Source organism: Biomphalaria glabrata, chromosome 6, assembly GCF_947242115.1.
Source record: "Biomphalaria glabrata chromosome 6, xgBioGlab47.1, whole genome shotgun sequence".
NCBI classification, from domain to species: domain Eukaryota; kingdom Metazoa; phylum Mollusca; class Gastropoda; family Planorbidae; genus Biomphalaria; species Biomphalaria glabrata.
Window position 1 is genome coordinate 10,226,022 of NC_074716.1, and position 20,487 is coordinate 10,246,508.

Below are 20,487 nucleotides of genomic sequence, written 5' to 3' on the forward strand. Positions count from 1 at the left end.
TATTCAATACTCAAACACAAGCTTCTACTTGCTATGTGGACCCATGGGCGGACCCATTCATGTTATTTATAGTTAAGTGTATTACATTATATATAAAACTTTAAAAAAAACAACAACTTCGTCCCACGTCTATACTACGTTATACATTATAATGTTATTTGACTTTTTAAATTACTTATGTATATTTCAGATCTGTATGTATGGAAAATGTGTCAGCGACCCATATGCTCCACCTGTTGATGGTGTGTACTTTTAAATTCTTATCTATTCTATTTCCTAAACCTAAATACCGACTTTCGAATTGTTTTGATTCGTTCACCAAAGGGCTAGGAGAAATTAGGCACAATGTCGATGTCAAGATTAATTAGGGGTGGGGTGAGAAATTTTTGTCTTTGCACATACACACAGTCTTATTAAACTACAAAATTGATCCTACTAGACATGAGCGTAGCCAGGGAAAAGGGTCGAAATTTAATGACTAATTTTTAGCGGCCCCCGAAAGGGAAAAAGACGCTAATAGTTTTATGTGAAATGTCTGTTCGTCTGTCTGTCTGTCCCATTTAGATCTCGTAAACTAGAAAAGATATTGAAAATCCGACATCACAATATTTTAGACCATTTAAAGTTCTGATGCAACGTCTACTTTTTTTTCTGAAAGCGAAAAATCTAATTTTTAAAATCAGTTATGCAACCAGTTTTTTCAAGAGAAAAAGCTAATTAGTATGCATTATAAGTTAGACCTAAATTAAAACGAATAGTAATCTTGTAAACTTCATTTTCGTAATTTTTTTAATTTAGTAGCAACGCACCATTTCTTATTGAGCATTTGATTAAGAGATTGAGCCTTTTCAAAACAATTACATCAATTATAAGACTTCAGTTAGATCAGGAGAGGCGCGGTAGTTGAGCGGTAAAATAAATGGCTTCCAAACCAAGGGCCCCGGGTTCGAATCCTGGTGAAGACTGGATTTTCAAATTCGGAATCCTTAGGCGCATCTGAGTCCATCCAGCTCCAATTGGTACCTGGTATTAGTTGGGGAAAAGTAAACGCGGTTGGTCGTTGTGCTGGCTACATGACACCCTCGTTAACCATAGGCCACAAAAACAGATGAACTTTACATCATCTGCCCTATAGACCACAAGGTCTAAAAGGGAAACTTGTTTGGCCAGGTTCACATCTAACTTTGTATTCATTTGCACCTATCCTTTGATCTGCTGTACCGTTGGGGCACTACAAAAAATCTGTCAACCTTTTTTCTCAATTCTTATCTCTCATTTGTCTTTGATATAATTTCATTTGGATGTTCTTTCTGAAAATATTGAAGCCTGCCTGGGTGGACCACTTCGGGGGCCGTTTTTGAGTTTGCGTTTCCACACAAACTGTTATTGTAATATTGTTTGCTTTGATTTTGTTTATTTTGATGAGATTTTAATATTAAAATATCACTTGCCCCAGCATAACCAATAATGTTTTGAGTTTAAACCCCCACCCAACTGGGGAGATTTGAGGTTCTATAAAACAAAAAACAAAAAAATGACGACAATCCCCAAATTCCAAGAGCACAGCTAAGTAAGATTTTAATTTTAAAACCTCCTCTGAATTTCTTTCCCGATAAAATCTCTTTTTAATATAAGACTAAAGCATACATCAGTCACCAGACTCTATGAGCGGGGTTTGAAACAAAAAAAAACTTCTTCATTATAAAAAAATCTAAATTACACTCAAATTTTTATGACCGTAGCTATAAAGGAGTTTTGAGTTTAAACCTCCTCCTCCAGCGGGGTTTGAAACTAAAAAATACCACTTCAATATAAAAAAAACAAATTACACACAAAAATATTATGAGCGTAGCCAAAAGGGGTTTGGAGTTTGAAACCCCTCATCCAGAGGGCTTTAAATTTAAAATACCTTCAGATGATGTGACTTTAAAACACCCTCCAGCGGGGTTTAAAACTAAAAAATAACTCTTCAATATAAAAAATCTAAATTATACACTCAAATTTCTATGAGCGTAGTTAAAGGGGGTGGATTTGAGTTTAAACCCCCCTTCTCCAGCGGGCTTTAAGTTTAAAACCCCTCCAAATGGTTTTGAGTTTCAAATCCCCCTTCAGATAGTTTCAAAATCGAAAACCACTGTCATCAATATTATTATAAATCAAACTATGGTCATCGAAATCTATGGGAGTAGCTAAGGGAGTTTCGAATTTGTTTAGAAAAAATCTTTAGAGATTTTTTAGTTTAAATCCCCCCAACAGATGATTTTGACGATAAAGCTTTTTTTTTTTAAAATAAAATCTAAAACTAACCTGATTTTAAGAGCGTAGCCAAGAGAGGTTACACATTTCTAGCAGTCCATAAGCTCTATTAAAAAAGTGCAGTAAAATTGCCAAAATTGAAAAAAAAAAGAAAAGGAAACCGTGCCTCATATTCTGTTCGACTGCCCCAGGCTTCTTGATCTCCGCCTTGACAAGTCTGGGAAACCAAATATTCTCGACCTGTGTGGTGACATGTACGCACTACGCAAGAAGGCTGGGTATCTGTCTAGGGCTTTGCAAGAGAGGATTTAAGCCTCTAAAGCCCTCCATTCAAATGGAGTTTGATGATGATGATAAATAGAAACAATGCATAGAGTATTAAATATTTTGAAATTGATTAGAAGCTTAAGAAAAATCCAACTTTGTACGCATATATTTTTAACGGGCGGGCTGGAGGGGGGAAGGTTCCAAAGCATGTGTTTTGTTTCGGGGAAGGGGCGATAAAAAGTGGGTCTTTCTAATAATAGTCCGTGCTACAGAAATTACCATACACAGAAAAACAAAATACAATACAAAACATACACATTTACTTAAGAGCTAAAAAGTGTGTATGTATAATTTATTATTTAAATTTAAATAGATTAGTTGATGCCCGTGGTATGATACAATTTTAATATTTGGTATAAAAATATACAGCCCAGTACACTTAAATTATTCAATAAGCCCTAAGATTATGTAAGTCCATTTTTTGTATGCTTCATACTGCAATCGAACCGAACGCAACCTTCGTCAAATAAAAAATAGTACGCTGAATCTTCTTCTTATCCTATATAATACAGACGTTACTTCAAAAAAGAAGATGATTACGTCCTACGTGTCATTCAATTAGTCATGCATATTAACAAATGACTTAAATTCTGCCAAGTCACTGGTTTTCCTGGCTTGCTAAGGCAATCCATTCCATGCTCTAATAGCACTAGGGAAGAAGTAGAATTTGAAAAAATTTGTCCTAGCATATGGGAAGAGGAATTTGCGTTTATTTTTGTGTCTCACAGAGTATTTTATTAGATTTTGTTTTTGTATTTGAAGATTATGGTTCAGTGTTTTATGTATAATTGCTACTTTACTTTTGAGTCTTCTGTTCTGAAGGCTTTCTAAATTTAGTGATTTTACTAAAGGTGTTACTCTAGTGAAATGTGAATATTTGTTTGTTATGAATCTCACTGCTCTATTTTGTGTCTGTTCCAGTTTCTTAATGTTTTCTTGAGTTTAGGGGTCCCAAATGGAGGATGCATATTTTATTATTGGCCTAACCAAGGTTAAATAACATTTTAGTTTAATGTTCTTATTTGATTTTTAGAAATACTAAGGATGTTTCAATCTAAATCATTTGCTATATCATAAAGTCTATGGTTTTTTATGTTCTATTATTGCATAAGTACAAAAAAGTTAACATTTGTCAACATTTAGAAAAAAAGTATTAATTACTTAAGTTATTCATTAAAATATCATTTTTTTTAAATTAAATGTAACGCGACATTGTAAAACAATAATACAAAACTTCTAACATAAAACCTAGTAAAATTCAATGTGTCATCCTATATGTGGAACTATTCTATTACGATTTACTTAACTAAACGCACACACACAAACCATATATATATATATATATATATATATATATATATATTTATTTATTTATTTATTTATTTATTTATTTATTGATATATGTTCCATTACCAAAGAATATGTGAATCATAATAATACTCCTATATCACATAATTGTGAGTTGACTAGGTCTATAATAATTTTACGATGTATATGAATGACTTAGAAAACTAAATCTAATAATAGTTTGTTGTTTGTTTTTCTAAAATTCAAGAGACATGCGTATTCGGAGACGTACATGAAGATCACTGCAAATCATTGATCAGTACATTTGTAGGCAACTGTTACCAAAGTAAACACTATGACCTCTGTTGTGGCACCTGTAACAATATGTCTAGACCCATTAAAGGTAAATACAAACTTCTTAACGACTTCTAATGTCAACTCCTTTGTAACAATAATAATCATAATTAACTAACCACAACTACCTGTACCCATCACTAACTAGTAATACACACACTAACTACCCGTACCAAATCCAAACTACCCTAACAACTCATATCTAATTCAAATAACCAATTTCAAACCCTGATTAGCAATACGAAACCTTAACAACTAACACATATCCTGAATATTCATGTCGTACAATAATAACAAATGCAAAATGCTAACTAGCCATACCTCGAACGATACACAACACTTTAGGGGCGCTGTTTTGACGATGACCGTTTTTGCGATGACCATTTAGGTGCAAGGCTTTAAATCAGCGGTTCTCAACCTTTTTAGCTCCCCACTCCGCTGCAACCTCCCTCGAAACGCAAAACTATTTTTGGTTTTATGTGATATTTTACGAATAATAGTTTGAACTCTAACTCTAACTTGAACTCTTCAGTAACTAACAAGTTACAGTTACAGCCGAGAAAACAAAAAAAAAAGCACAACTCATTTGTCCTCATAGTGGGAGAACATTAGTAACATTTCCAGCGGACTTTTTCAGTTCATGGGCAATACTATTATATCCCGTTGACATTTTTAGTTAGAGATCAATAGCATTAGGTCACATAGACATTTTCAGTTAGAGATCAATACCAATAGGTCACATAGACATTTTCAGTTGAAGAACAAAAGTAATAGGTCCCGTGGTCACTTTTCGTTAGAAAACAATAGTATTAGGTCAATTGGACACTTTTAAGTAAAAGTACAATAGTACTAGATTCCATGTGACATATTCAGTTGTAGAACAATGCCAGTCTGACCTGACATAGATAAAAGTCTTGAAAATCATTTTTGGTCATATTTAAACTACTTTATTACTTTTTGTTGAAAAAAAAAATAATTGTAACAAATAACATTTAAAAAATGTGTTTCACAAGAAAATAAAAAAATATTTAAAAAAAAATTACATTCATTTTAATCTTTTCAGTTAATTTGTATTAGTCATGTAGTTAAATGTGTAACAGATCTAGACTTACAATGTAGTTATAAATACTTTTACAAATTATTTTTATTTAGAGCTATTTCATGCTTTTAGCATACAAGCTTCATAGAATCTCACCTATAGACACCCGTTTGGTAAAGCCCATCTGATGATTCAATACAGGTTAAATCCCTCAGAGACAAGGCTATAAAAATATGTAAAGTCCATCTGATGATTCAATACAGGTTGAATCCCTCATAAAAAGGTTAAAAAAATATGTCACGTTTGGGAGTACCCCAGGATGCAGAACATCAGGGTAAAAGTATATTGCCTGGAAATCATTTGGCGTTTTATCTATTAATAAATACATAATATAAAATACAATAATACTAAAGACATACTTAGCACAAAGATCTCCAGAGCAGAGCACACTTCTCCGAGCCCAAAGATCTCCAGAGCAGAGCACACTTCTCCGAGTACCCCATGACACACGACCACTAAGTAAAAAATACTATTCACAACACAGGTCAAGTGGTGAAGCTGGTAACTCAGGAGCAAGTGACAACTAAGCACAGTTTGCAAGGCCTTTTATAAACTACATAAGAGGAATCACTCCTAAGTATACAAGTAATCAAAAATAGTTATTTCCCCATTATGTCACACTCAGTAAAGACAGGGATTTTGAAATTTGAGGTTTTTTAGGGCGCCTCTTGAGTCTATGAAACTCTAATGGGTACCTGAGCTTATTTGGTAAAGTTGAGGCAGCTACTGTGTGGGTAATATGCTATTCGCTTACGATACAGCGATAGTGGCACTCTTTCAAGAGGAGCTTCAGTAACTAATGTCCCGCTTCCCCCTGGACCTGTAAAGAGTATGGCTTAACATTTAGAACAAAAAAAAAATAATGTTATGTGACCACCTGCTATAGCACCAATATCCATCCTCATAGACAATAGCAAGCTGGATGCCGTCAATGAATTCTTCTATTTTATATCTACAATTCAAGACGATCTGTCTCTAGAATAGGAGATAAAAAAAAACGCATAGGGAAGACTGGAAAGAGTGTGCAATACTGAGATCCTAGCGTGAACAGGTGTTCCCAGCATATTTGAAGTCCTCAGACAACGCCGCCTGCGCTGGCTTGGACATTTTTGCCTGATGGACGACAATCACATTCCGAAAGTTATTCTCTACTGGCAGCTCACGTCTTGCACAATAAAAGCTGGTCACCCTCACCTTCGATACATTGATGTAATAAAACAGGATTTTAAATCAGTGAACATTTATGACAATTGCGAAGACATAGCCCTAGACCCCACTAGATGGAGAGAGACAGTGGCCAAGAAAGCTATGGACAGTGAAAAACATGGGCCTCAGCTCTGGAAGAAAAGCATCCCATGCAAAAATTGGCCAGCTCCTCTACCACCAAAGCGAAAGCCACTTTAACCTGCGATATTTGTCGACGGGAGTGTCTCTCAAAAATAGGGCTCCACAGTCACATGAAAAATGTTCGAGATGAACCATAGTCGCTCTACGACTAAAGGAGGCCAACAATAAGGCGCTTTGTAGTTTGGGTGGCCACATGAAACCCTACTCGTTAACTGTCAGCTAAAGAAATAGATGCCCTTAACATCATCTGCTCAATAGATCGCTAGAAAGCCCATACTTCAATTTCTAGGGTTCAAGCATCATCAAAGTAACACTGCAACACACTAACCACTGTGCAAGTGAAATGCTTATAAAATATAAGATTTATCTTTTGTTCGATTCAAATTTTAAAGTGGCGATATTTATTTTTATACAAACTAGTAAGGGGACTAATTGAACATATTCTTCCACATCAGCCAGGTACAGTTTCTTTCCCTTGTATGATACCAAATAATATTATTAGTTAACAATAGTTTATAAAATAATAATGATAGTGTAGCTCTTCAGCCCATATAAGTGCTTTTTGACGAAGGTCTGGACTGCACTACTCAAGACAGAGATGTATGTCTCACTACGCTCTACTACTGGATATAAATCGAACACAAAATATTTTCTGGAACTTGTGAATGTAATAACGAGAAGGGGCCTGGATCCAGGATGTGACGATTGTACAGGGCTTACCCAAGGCACAGTCCATCTTAAGATTTTCAACTGCAAAATAGTTTTATTTGGAGAGCTCTGTGGATGGCGGAGAATGGACCATTGGGCAACCCCACCTCGTCCCATAAATATTCCAGTTACAATTTCAGATCGAGATGTTCTCTTAAATCATTATCGAATAAATTGCCAATACCGAAATCTTCCATAAAATGCGGGGATTATATTATACATAAATAAATTATATATATATATATATATATATATATATATATATATATATATATATATAAGCCTGAATAAACACCCAGCCTACACAAAATGCCAAGAAAATTACAAAAAAAATTTCATACAAGCTCAGACGTCTCCTCGTAAAAGGTCTGCGCATAGCAGTTTCTTCCGGGACTGCATGTGATAAGTCAGCTACCGGAAAAAAAAAACAGCAAACATCTAAACTCTTGCGACTAAACATCTTAGGCCTACAAAACAAGATAACAGAGCTCCAATACATACTTAAGAACCAAGATATACACTAAGTGCTATTTTAAGAAAAAAATAAATATCACAGGTTTCACGCAGAACAGATGTCTTTGCCTTTGCACCAAATGTTAAGGAATCATGACCCTCATAAGAAACGACACTCAAGCAACAGTAAAACACCTACAGAACACTACAGATAAAGACATGCAAGAAATATTTCTTTGGAGAGAAGGGACAAATACAATATCAAAAACCTCTACTGCCCACCATCTTCAACCGCATAAATAGAAATAAAACTACAATACTACACAGAGACAATAATAGCTGGTGATTTTAATGAACACAGACCCTCCCTAGGCTACCCATACTACAACAAACGTGGCTAAGAAATAAAGATGTAGCAAATGCCTCTAACCTTCAACTTCTGCTAAACAAACCGAAATTTAGGCAGTTACCATAGCTTTGCAGACAGTCAAAAACAAATTATATGAAGGGATACAATCACCATCAGATATTGTCTTTACAGACTCCCAATCCACTCTTCAAGCACTTAACAGCAGCACCTCAAAATGCCCAAGAGTGTTGACAACGCTCATAATGATAATACATCAGATGATGACAAAAGTAAACATAAACATCACAGAGGGTCCCTGGACACATTGGCGTTATTCGAAATAACAGGGCATATAAGCTTTCAAAGGCAGCATCATCTAAGGAACAACCAGATAGACCTGTTAACTACTTCACCCTGAGGTCAATGTTAATCAACAACCACAAAGAGGAGTGGCTCAACCAATGGGCAACAGAAAACAAAGGCCATGTACAAAAAAAATAACATGCCTAACAAACTGGACAGTATTAACTTCTTCTCCCGCAAAGAGCAATCTACAATCTTCCAACTAAGGACAGTACACACACTTCTGTTAAATAACCATCTCAATAAAATAAATTCCACACAACTCCCCTCTGTAGACACTGTGCATACCTTTATGAAATCGTAAACCATATCCTTTTTGAATGTCCCTTCCTAATCCACCTTAGGCATACCCCACAATCACTACAGCCCAATATAACCAACACAATGTACAGCAGTGCTGAACAACTGAAGAAAACCACACTATTTTTCCCTGGCACTCTCTGCAAAAGAGCTGACAGCTCAGCAGCAAAAAACTCATAGAAGAAGAAATAAATGTGCTAAATTTCATATCGATCCGAAATCGACTGTGGAAGAAATAACGTGTACCATGGGCGTAGCCGGGGGGGGTTGAACCCCCCCCCCCCCCAATAATGAAATCCCCCCCAGGGGGGGGGGGGGTCGGAGTTTAGTGACCGATCTTTTGCTTTAATTTTGTTTATTTTATGTGCAATTCTAATACTTAACCATCACTTGCCCTAGCACAGCCAAGGAGGTTTTGAGTTTAAAACCCTCTACCAGGGATTTTTGAGTTTGAAAACCCCTACCAGGGGGTTTTAAGTTTAAAACCCTCTAACAGGGGTTTTGAGTTTGAAAACCCCTATCAAGGGCTTTTAAGTTTAAAATCCCATACCAGGGGGTTTTGACTTAAAACCCCCTACCAGGGGTTTTGAGTTTGAAAATCCTTACTAGGGGGTTTAAAGTTTAAAAACCCCTAAATTTCCCTTTAGAGGGGTTTGCTGCTAAAAAATACCTCTTTAATATAAAAAAAGCAATTTACACACTAAAATTCTTTGAGCGTAGCCAGGCCCTTTGGGGAGGGGGGGTGAGTTTCAACCCCTTTCCTCCAGATGGTTTTTGTAAAATTTTAAACCCCCTGAAGATAGTTTTGAGTTTAAAATCCCCCTACAGAGCGTTGAAAGTCTCTCTCTTTAATATTATTTTTAAAGCAAACTACAGTCACCTAAGTCTATGACCGTAGCTAAGGTGGTTTTGAATTTAAAAAAAACAACGCCAGATATATTTTAGTTTAAAACCCCCAACGGATAATTTTGACGAAAAAACTTCCATTTTTTGATATAACACCTAATGAAAAATAGTAATCTAATTCCAAGATCGTAGTCAAGAGAAGTCACACATGTCTATTAGTGGCTGGGTTCCATTAATAAAGTGCAATGAATTTCAAAAGCTATACAGAGATGGCTAAGACGGATTTTAAAAGTCAGTTATAGAGATCGGGTCTAAATCAAAAGAATTCTTTTGTCAAAACGGGAGTCGACCTTTTAGTAAGATTGTGACAGAGCGGCGAATGAGGTTTGCAGGACATGTTCTCCGACAAAAGGAATTACGCATAAGAAGAGTTGCGATGACATCCTAGCACAACTTGGCGCAACACATTTATGGAGGTCCTCAGAGCAGGTGGGAAGAGGCTTCAGACATTACCAGTCACAGATTTTTGTGGAAACAGCTTGACGGCAAATGCACCGAACGGCGCGGGAGGGTCTACGTCAGTAAGAATAGCACATTAGGTTTTTAAAATAAAACTTTTTAATAGCAGGAAAATGCACTGTAGATACCTCAGAATACGCATTTTGTTGGCATTCAATACCAAAAATAGTGCTTGGCGGCGGGGCTCCGCTGGTGACTTTGATGCACACAGACCCTCCCTAGGCTACCCATACTAAAACAAGCGTGGCTTAACAAGCCTGGATAAACCTATCCTATGGTACAATAAACTTGTTCCGAAAGAATGAAGGGTCAGAATGTAATAAAGATTATGTACACACACACACATACATACAAATATGTTTTTCGCGAAGGAAGGGGGGAAGAAAAATCCCCCCTAAACCCCCCCCCCCCCCACACACGAAAAAAAATCCTGGCTACGCCCATGACATGTACTAACTTGTTATCATAATGACAGACTGACAGAGTCTAAATAAACTTTGTAAAAATTACTTTGCAATACAAGTAGAAATGATAAGCAATATGATTTTACATTACTTTTGGTGCACAATAATTTTTATATTCTCTTTATATTATATTGCTTCTTAAATACTTCGTTATTTAGTAGACCAAACCAAATAAATCTCTCATTTTAGAAAAATTTACATCTTTATAATTCTATATTGAATTGAGTCAGGTTGTGAATACGGTGACAAAAAAGAAAATTGTCAAACATATCACTGTGCTAAAGAAAAAGAGACATGCTGTGGCACTTGTAATTACGGTACACCTTTTACCCCAATCACTAGAAGAAACATAGCAATGAGACCCACATCAGCGAAACCACTTCTGATTCGTAGATCGCCCAAAGTGGCTAGAGGTAGGCAAAATTGTTAATATTCAAAACTGCCATGCAAGGGGATCCTATTGCTTAGGTTGTGCATCTGCATACATTTGTTTAGTCTAGATTAGAGGAGTAGTAAGGGGTGGGGGTTAACCTGGCGCAAACCTTATGGGGGCACTTTACGCAACCCATATTTTTATGTGATGTTTATCTGAAAGTAATGGGCGCCAATGATGTGCAGTTCACGTTTTTCTCACTACACCTCAGGTCTAGATATAATGTGATTATGATTAATAGGGTACTATGAGTTGAGTTTCAGTTAAGCCACATTGGTACAATTTAGGCCATGTCGTGCCCGTAATTCTTTAAGGATCACTCTCCCTTTTTATAACAAGGGCTAAATTCTATACAGTTAAATCTTTAAAAACAAGGTCTATTCACAGTTAAAATAGTAAAGGTAGTTAAAAAATCAGATCTTCGTTGACAACCCCACCTCCCGGATAAAGCCCAGTATCTTCCCAGGGTCGACACTCTCGAATAGTGTTTTTATAGTGTGTGCTCTAAAACAATTTCTCCCTGACATCCTGGTATCTGGGGAAATCAAGGAGAATATGTTCCACGGTGAGGCGAGATTCACAGTACTCAAAAAGTGGGGGCTTCTCTCTCTTCAGCACAAAGGAGTGCGTGATGTAGGTGTGGCCAATCAAAATAACCTAGAGTCTCAGTGTGGATACAGGAGTGGTAGATCAACTATACACATGATATCTTCTCTACGACTACTGCAGGAGAAATACAGACAGACAGACCCCTTTATATCATTTTTGTTGATCTGACTAAAGCCTTTGAAATTGTCAGCAGAAGTGGCCTTTTCAAACTCCTAAGGAACATTGGTTGCCATCCCAAACTACTAAAGTTCATTGAGTGCTTTCATGAGGAAACGAAATGTACTTTAAAATTCAAAAGAGCCCTGTCAGCACATTTTGAGGTTAGCAGTGGTGTTAAGCAGGGATGTGTGCTCACACATACTCTGTTTGGCATTTACTTTTCCTGTATTCTACATTATGCATGCAACGACATCAACGAAAACTATTCAATGTATCAAGGCTGCGGGTAAAAACCAAGGTTAGAAAGATACTTATCAGGGAACTTCTGTATGCTGATGATGCAGTTCTTGTGGCTGACTCTGATATCCAGCTTCAGACCCTGGTTGACAAACTATCTGCTGCTAGCCAGAAGTTTGGCTTAAATATTAAACAAAGCAAGACTAAGATACTAGTTAAAAACACAAACACTGCACCTCAAGTAAACATTAATGGCCAACCTCTAGATATTGTTGATCCCTTTTGCTATCTTGGCTTCATCATATTCAACAATGTACTACTGGATAAAGACATCAACAATAGGATAACCAAAGCAAATGGCACCATGTCACTGTAGCAGAAAAGAGTGTGGGACAACATATTGCTGACTAACAATACTAAAGCATTAGTCTACCGGACCTGTGTGTTGAGCACCTTGCTGTATAGAAGTGAAACATGTTCAACCTACTAATTGCAGGAAAAAAATCTGAATGTCTTCAACGTCCGATGCCTAAAGCGGATCTTTAAAATAACATGACAAGATAAAATAGCAAATGAGGAAGTGCTACAAAGAGCATGGGTGTCAGAACATCCGCTCTGTTATCAGCAGCAGACGCATAGGCTGGCTTGACCACGTTCGTAGAATGCCAGTAGTCGAATTCTACAAGATATCCTGTATGGCAATATAATAGAAAGCAGGATAGCCGCAGGTCGCTCACTTTTACAATATACAGATGTATGCAAACGCGACAAGAAGCTCTTCAAAATCGACACTAGCAGCTTGGCAAAAGTATCATTGGATAGTTCCACATGGAGAGAGAGCATAAAGGAAGGGTCTCGGATTGCAGATGCCATACACAACAGCAGCAGAAAGAAGGGTAAAAAAATCTAACGACGCCTGGTGATTTCATTTGCTCAACCTGCGACCGCAGCTGTGTATCAAGGGTTGGCATCTTTAGTCACACAAGAAGTAAAAACTATCTGTGCAAAGTGTAGTTTTAAAAAATAGATCTAGATCTAGATCCTTTCGATCTTCTTTCATGTAACCATGATAAACATGGCCTAGATTTATTAAATAAATATACTAATAGTTTAATAGAGTTGGGCAACATTTTTTTTGAGGGTCTTAAGTTTGTTTTAGGGCTACATTTTACATACACTACAGTCTAAGTTAGTACCTAAGGAATATTTCTGCCAAGTTTCATCAAGATTGGTCAAGTGGTTTTTATTTCTAACATACATACATACATACATACATACATACATACATACATACATACATACATACATACATTCATACATACATACATACATACATACATACATACATACATACATACATACATACATACATACATACATACATACATACATACATACATACATACATACATACATACTCCTTACTTTCTACTTTATATAATAGATTACTTATGAAGTCATGTAGCGTCAGACCATTAATGGTTTCCTGTATGTCGTCATAAATTACATAATTAGAAAATTTTGAATTAATATTTCATCACTAACAAAAAAAAAATATTTTTGTGTCACATACGCTTAGAAAACAATTGAGTTTTGTCAATTTTCAAACAATATCATTAGACGTTTTAAAAAAAGCTATAATTTTTCTAAGAGGCCACAAGAACATATCCTGCTTTGCCGTTTCTATTTTAATATTGTTTTAATAGTAGATTTTTATATATGTTCATGAATATTCTTAAATTATTTTAGGATATTTCTATATGTTCGAGAAGCCGACTTGCTTTCATAATCTCATCTGAAAATACTGTAATTCAAAGTAGAAAACATATTTTTATTCTACTGGCAATTCACTAAAACTCTTAGTGATAATCCATTACTCGTGAGTTATCGTGAAAACACTTTATCAATGGTTTAAAAAAACAATGTTAAATTATTCTATTTGAAAAGTTAGCTTTAACGGTTTTTTTTTCAATTATTATTTGCATATCAATATATTAACAAATGTAGATAAAATAAACTATAATTTAAAAGGCGTATTATCTACTTTGTTTATCAAATCTTAAACGCTCGCAAGATCTAAGGATACTTAACCTCTAATAACAGCGAAGAGTTTGAATTAGAAAATGGGATTCCCGAATTCAATTTCTGTTTCTGTTCTTAATTAAATTAGAAGCAAGTTAACAATAACTTGTCTACATTTAGTTTACCAACTTTAATTTTGAAGAATTTTAAAATTTGTTTTGTTTCAGTTCACCTTCAATTTCATCTTACCCATTTATACATAGTACCACCTTTTGTGCCCAACGCCCCGATACCGCCCCTTTGGCTCCCAGCGCCCCCAAAATCTCGAAAACACCCCCCAAGGGGCCCCGTTGAAGACCACTGATCTAGAGGATTAAACGACAGTCCAGCAAGCATATTATACGACCAAGCATCCATACTGGTCATTTTCTGGCCACTTTCTTGTCAATCAATATATCCTGTTTCGACTTACTTAAAATTAAACTAAATATTTTGTCTCATAGAGATGAGAACCTAGTGCGTAATACTTTAGTTCATGGGCGTAGCCAGGATTTTTTTTTTCGGGAGGGGGGAATTAGTTCTCCTCTCTGTATCCAAAAATGTGTGTGTGTGTGTGTCTACATAATTAATCTTTATAACATTCTGACTCTTTATTCTTTTGGAAGACGTTTATTATATCATTCAAAAGGTGCTTTCTGGAGTTAGTAAAAAAATGTTAGACTCCCCGCCATTATCAGCAAGGGGGTCTGGGTTAGCGTTGCGAGCTCCTCCAGCGCGGGGCAGAGTTACCGCACCAAACACTATGTCCGGTATTGAAAGCCATCAAAATGCATATTCTGAAGTATCTACACCTGATTATGACTCCTATTAAAATGTTTTATTACTAAAAACTTATGTGCTTTTCTTACCGATTTGAATACTCCCGCGTCGTTTGGCGCATTAGACGGAAACCTGCTACCACAAAAATATGTCACTGGCAATGTCTGAATGGTATTCCCACCTTTTCTGAGGTCCTCCATGAAAGTTTGTGGCCAAGTTGTACTAGGATGTCCCTGTTTGCGCTTTCCTCGTAATGGCCTCCATGTCATCGCAAGTCTTTTTATGCGTAATTCATTTTGTCAGAGAACATGTCCCGCAAACCTAATGCAACGCTTTGTCACAACCTTACTAAGGAGTCGACTCCCAGCCACTGGTAGAAATTTGTAACCTCTTTTAGCTACGCTCTTGGAATTAAGTGACTGTAGTTTGCTTTATCTTTTATTTCTAAAAGGGAAGTTTTATCGTCAAAATCATTTTGTGGGGGGTTTACGCTAAAAAATGTGTGGTGTTGTTTTATTTTTTATTTATTTTTTAACCTCTAAGCTACGTCAAAGAAAATGGTTTGCTTTATAATAAAAGTGAAGAGAGAGGTTTTTAAATTCAAAACATCTGTATGGGGGTATTTTAGCTCAAAACCTTCAGGAGAGGTTTTAAACTTTAAAAACAGCACTCTGGAGGAGAGATTTAAACTTAACCCTCCCCCTTGGCATGGTTACGCTAAAAGATTTTTGAGTGTGTAATTGGCTTTGTTATATTGAAAATTTTTTTTTTCGCTTTAAATCCCGCTAAAGGAGGGTTTAAACTCTAAACCATATGGCTACGCTCATATATTTTTGTGTGTAATTTCATTTTTTGTTATATTAAAGAGGTATTTTTTTATCTTAAAACCCCACTGAAGGGGGTTTAAACTCAAAACCCACTATGGCTACGCTCATGGAATCTGCTGACTGATGTATGGATACTCTTATATTGAATAGGGGTGATGGGGTAATCGTAAATTTCGGAGCGGGTTTTAGAGTCAAAATAATTCTTAACTATACTCTTGGAATTTAAGGATTGTTGTTTGTACTTTTTTATATATATAAAGAGAGAGAAGAGGTGGATTTGACTGCAAAACCCCCTGGCAGGGGGTTTTAAGCTCAAAACGACTTTGGCTGCGCTGGGGCTAGTGATTGTTTAGTATTAAAATCTCCCCAAATATAAAACGAAATCAAAAGAAAAAATCAGTCACTCTATTACACTTCCCTGCGGGGTGGGGGGATTTCATTTCTGGTGTTTTTGAACCCCAACCCCCCCCTACTTGCTACGTTCATGTGATTCTCTGTACTAGGTTTTCTGCAAAAACTGATCAACACAAAACAGAATTACATACTAAACTCTCCTAGTCTTTCGGTCTACTCCTGGACTCTTACAGCTACACTCTCGAGGACACACATGGTACCGCACCGTCTTTACTGCCTTGCTGTTCTGGAATGAAATCCCCTTTCTTACACACTGTCTCTGGTCTACGAAGGCTTTCGATCACATAAACCTACTGCTGGTCTTATTTGCATGTAATAGTGTGACAGGTTGGGGAAATTGACGTGTGTTTGGCGCGTTTAATGTCTAGGGGATGATTATTTTTAAAGCTATCACACCCCAACCCGTCAGCATATATATCGGGAGCAGGCACGCAACGAGACAAGCAATGAAAGAAAGAAACACATTAAAGAATTAAGAATATTTATTTACATAAATATTTACATAAGAATAATTGCACTTAATAAGAGAGTATGTCACTTAGTCTTCTGAACTTAGCTGGTTTGTCCTGTTGATGTCGCAACTGGCTGTGTCCTGGCTTGAGGTTCTGCAGCTGGAGGTGGTGCTCTAGCGGATAGAAAGACGCCGGTGATTCAGTTCTTGTGGAGTTTCAATCCAAAGTTCTGATATCTGTAGTGGGCACAGTAGGGCGGGTGGCCGGCTACCGTGGATACAAGTGTACTGCGGGCAGAGCAGATCTGCCATGGGCAGCGTAGTTGACAGAATAAGTCCAGTGAGTTGCAGAGGTTTTGGCATAGCTTTGACGTCTCGCACAGATCTGAGTCTATAGGGACGTCGCACCTATAAAATGACAAGTGGGCTGTCGAATAGGTGGGCCTATAGCGCCAAGTAGTAGAGTTGAGTAGATCCACGTAGGCAGTAGAGGATACTCAATAGCAAGTGGCAAGTGATCCAATGAATAGGCAAGTGCAGCGCTGAATAGCACTAAGCACAAAGGCAGGTAAGTAGTTGAGTGGTGTTGAGTAGACACTGAACAGCAAATAGGCAGACACCTAAGGGAGGCAGCGGATAAATAAAGACAAGTTAGGACATGTTAGGACATGTCTCTCATGCATCTTATTGATGCCCTCGACTGAGGTGCATTCGTCAGATTGGTAACATTGCTTTAGAGCACAATATGGAGATGATGACAAATAGGATAGGGAAAAATAGATGGCTGATAGTAGCAATATAAAATGTACATAAAAGGGGAAATAATAATATTGAAATATACATATAAGGGGAAATAATAATCTCAAATAAACAACACAAGTTGGAAGAGAGAAAGGGGGGGGGAATGGGCGATGGTCAGCGGCCATTACGGTTTGTTTACACACGACCGTCGGCCGAGAACAATGAAGCGCGCTTAAATGGAGAGGGTGTCCGTTCAAGAGATAATTCACTACAGGGGAAATAACTCGTATCTCTTTTCTAGACGCAGTAATAGTGAGCTAGTAAAATTATCAAGGCGGCCAACCGAGATAAAGGAAATAAATTAGAGGTACAAATGTATACATGGTTGCATCAACGATCAATTGAGCACCGTAGCATTAATAGATTAATGCAATACTAAGATACATACATAAGACATGTTTATGTCTTCTACTTACGACAGTGAAAAATACTCAATGCACTAATTAATGTAAATAAAATAATAGAATACACATGATAATCTCCAGTGAGAAATATGCACAAAGTAATTAAGTGGAACTTGTGATTAAGTTCGGCTTACCACCAGGTATTCATCTAGGAGTAAAAATAAATGATATAGTCCAGAATCGATTGCTCAACGACAATGTGAAATAAGAGGGTCTGATTTGATTTGGATCTACATTATATAGGCCTGGAAAATGCGGGCGGAAACAGGAAATGTCCTAGGCTTAGAATTTTCTTACACGTGGGTGAATTAGACTTGAAATGGGAGTCGCACCTTGGAAAGGTCAATTGGCGTTTGGGTCCGCGTGGTCTCCTAGATCAAAGAGAGGCGTGGGAGAAGGGGGGGTGACTTGCATTCCACAAAAGGTGGTGTCAACTGCGCCTGTCAGACATCCGGTCGGTACGATCAAAGAGAATGTGTCAATCTTTTCCCCGGTCAAGGGAGGATAAGTGAAACGACGCGGCCTAGCTATCTCCTATGTGGTCAACTAAGTCTAGCCTGGAGAAGAAAAGGTGGTGCGGGTGAAGAAGTTGGGGGTAGGATGTGGAAATAATTAAAATAAAATAAATAAATAATGAATAATAATAATTAATGCTGTGATAAGTTTGAGTGATTCTGACAGCGAGCTTTTGACTTGTCACAAATAGTTATACAGTCCTTGGCACATAGATAACCGTTGACCTGCGTCATTTGCCTGAGTCACTTGTGTCAGTAGGTCGCATACACATTAACCCTGTCATTCCATCACAAGAGTTACAACGCTGTATCTTAATACTGTGTAGCTGAGCTGATTAATTGGCTGAACGTAAAATACTTGTAAAATATTATACATTTTTTGGATGTTGCTTCAGAGTTGAAGATAAATTTACTTCCTAGTTTGAACCTCCCGCAGGAATACTGGGAATGACTGCGGGCAGGTTAAAACTTGGGACCATCACCATCGAGACTACCGAAAGACACGACCAGGCAGCTATTCTGCGTAAATAGAGCTCTGTGCTTATAACGCAAATGCCGTGAATTCGATCCTGATTGGTCATTTTTGTCTTTTTTGTTTGCGATAAACATATGAATGTTATATACATTATATTATTTTTACATAAAGTGGGGTTTAATAAAAAAAAACAAACATTTGACTTTGTTTACTCTACAGTTTGTAAACCAGGAGCTTTAGACTTGAGACCAGAACTGTGTCATGACCCTAGTGTCTGCAAGAATCAGTTTTTTCTATGCTGTGAATATTGTTTGACATATTTTACACTTCCAACTAGAACAACCATTTCACGTTATGGTAGGACATTTGTAAATACCAATCTTTGGGATTTTTAATTTTGGGATATTTAGAGCGCCTAAGAGTCCACCCGACTCTAATGGTTACCAAATATTGGTTGGGAAAAATAAAGGCTGGTCGTTACGCTTGCCGTTTGACACAATCGGTAACAGTAAGCCACAGAAACAGATGACCTTGAAATCATGTGCCCCATAGATCGCAAGGTCTGGAAGGAAAACATTATGTATCAACGACACACCAACACACGCACACACACACACACATACAGGATATGCTCTTAAAATACATATAGTAAATACATTTCTCTTCCTAGTGTTAGGGGTCTAAAATAAGCATCATTCAAAAGTTTTAATCCTGCAATCCTTTCTAATATATCTGCTTTTACCAAGTTACAATATTTCCAAAATGGTGTTGACCGGTGCGAAGTGCATCCCACGCATCTTTCCCCCTAGTGACGCCACTGCTTTAAGATATAGCTTGAGTTTTTATTATTATTTTTTTTTTGATGTGTTTGCTTTGCCAAGATATAATTTTTCCAAATTCGTTGCCACACCCAAAATGGTGTTAACCGGTGCGGACCGCACCCTCGCCCCCCCCCACACACCATGACGTTACTGCTGAAAGATACCTACATCTTCCCAACAATTTCGATTAATATATTGAAGTAGACGTAGTAGGAAATAGAAACAAATGAGCACGCACAACTTAACAGATTTTTCCTGCGAACAGCATAGACCTAAAATAAACTATTACCCACTTATAGGCTTAGTTATGTTGATAATCGCTCTATTTAATTAATAGTTCTAGACTAGATCCAGAATAAGGAATGTATCTAGAATCTAGATCTACATCTACATTTAGACGAGATCTCTAAATTAGTTCTTGATCTAGATATAGACTATAGATATAAACTATTTAATAAATAGATTATACATGTAAATTTTGTTCAAATTATCTAATACAATTAAATCTAGTTCTAGATCTATGTTGGGCCTCTATTTAGACTAATTTATATTTTTGTCAAGTGTATAGCTTAAACTCATTCAATACGTATCTCCGCACAGTGCGCCAACGCGATTTCGCTTGACTACGTATCGCCGCTGGCTGCGCCAAACGTATATTGTTTCTTTAAATGAGTATTTCAACTTTTTAAAGCACTTTTATTTCAAATACTTTTCATTACTTCTATTCAGAAGAGGTTCTACTTCCTTTATGTTGTTTTGGTTTGATTTTAGCGCAGTTTTTGATTTTGTTATAGACATTTTACCGTTTTTGATAAAAATTTGTGACAA

General features: G+C 36.8%; 1 protein-coding gene across 6 annotated transcripts in view; it reads left to right on the plus strand.

Annotated features, from left to right (window-relative positions):
- The window catches only part of LOC106073612 (A disintegrin and metalloproteinase with thrombospondin motifs 7-like), an 86,219-nt gene that overhangs the window by 44,050 nt on the left and 21,682 nt on the right, over positions 1–20,487 (plus strand). For 5 of the 6 annotated variants that reach the window (XR_008778320.1, XM_056031610.1, XM_056031612.1 and 2 more), the window contains 4 exons: positions 191–242; positions 4,139–4,273; positions 10,903–11,085; positions 19,058–19,195. Coding sequence is in view for 5 of the 6 variants with exons in the window: in XM_056031610.1 (XP_055887585.1) it covers positions 191–242; positions 4,139–4,273; positions 10,903–11,085; positions 19,058–19,195 (508 nt within the window). In the remaining variant the exon portion in view is untranslated. The remainder of the gene's footprint in view (positions 1–190; positions 243–4,138; positions 4,274–10,902; positions 11,086–19,057; positions 19,196–20,487) is intronic. The other variant, XM_056031611.1, reaches the window with a different exon arrangement.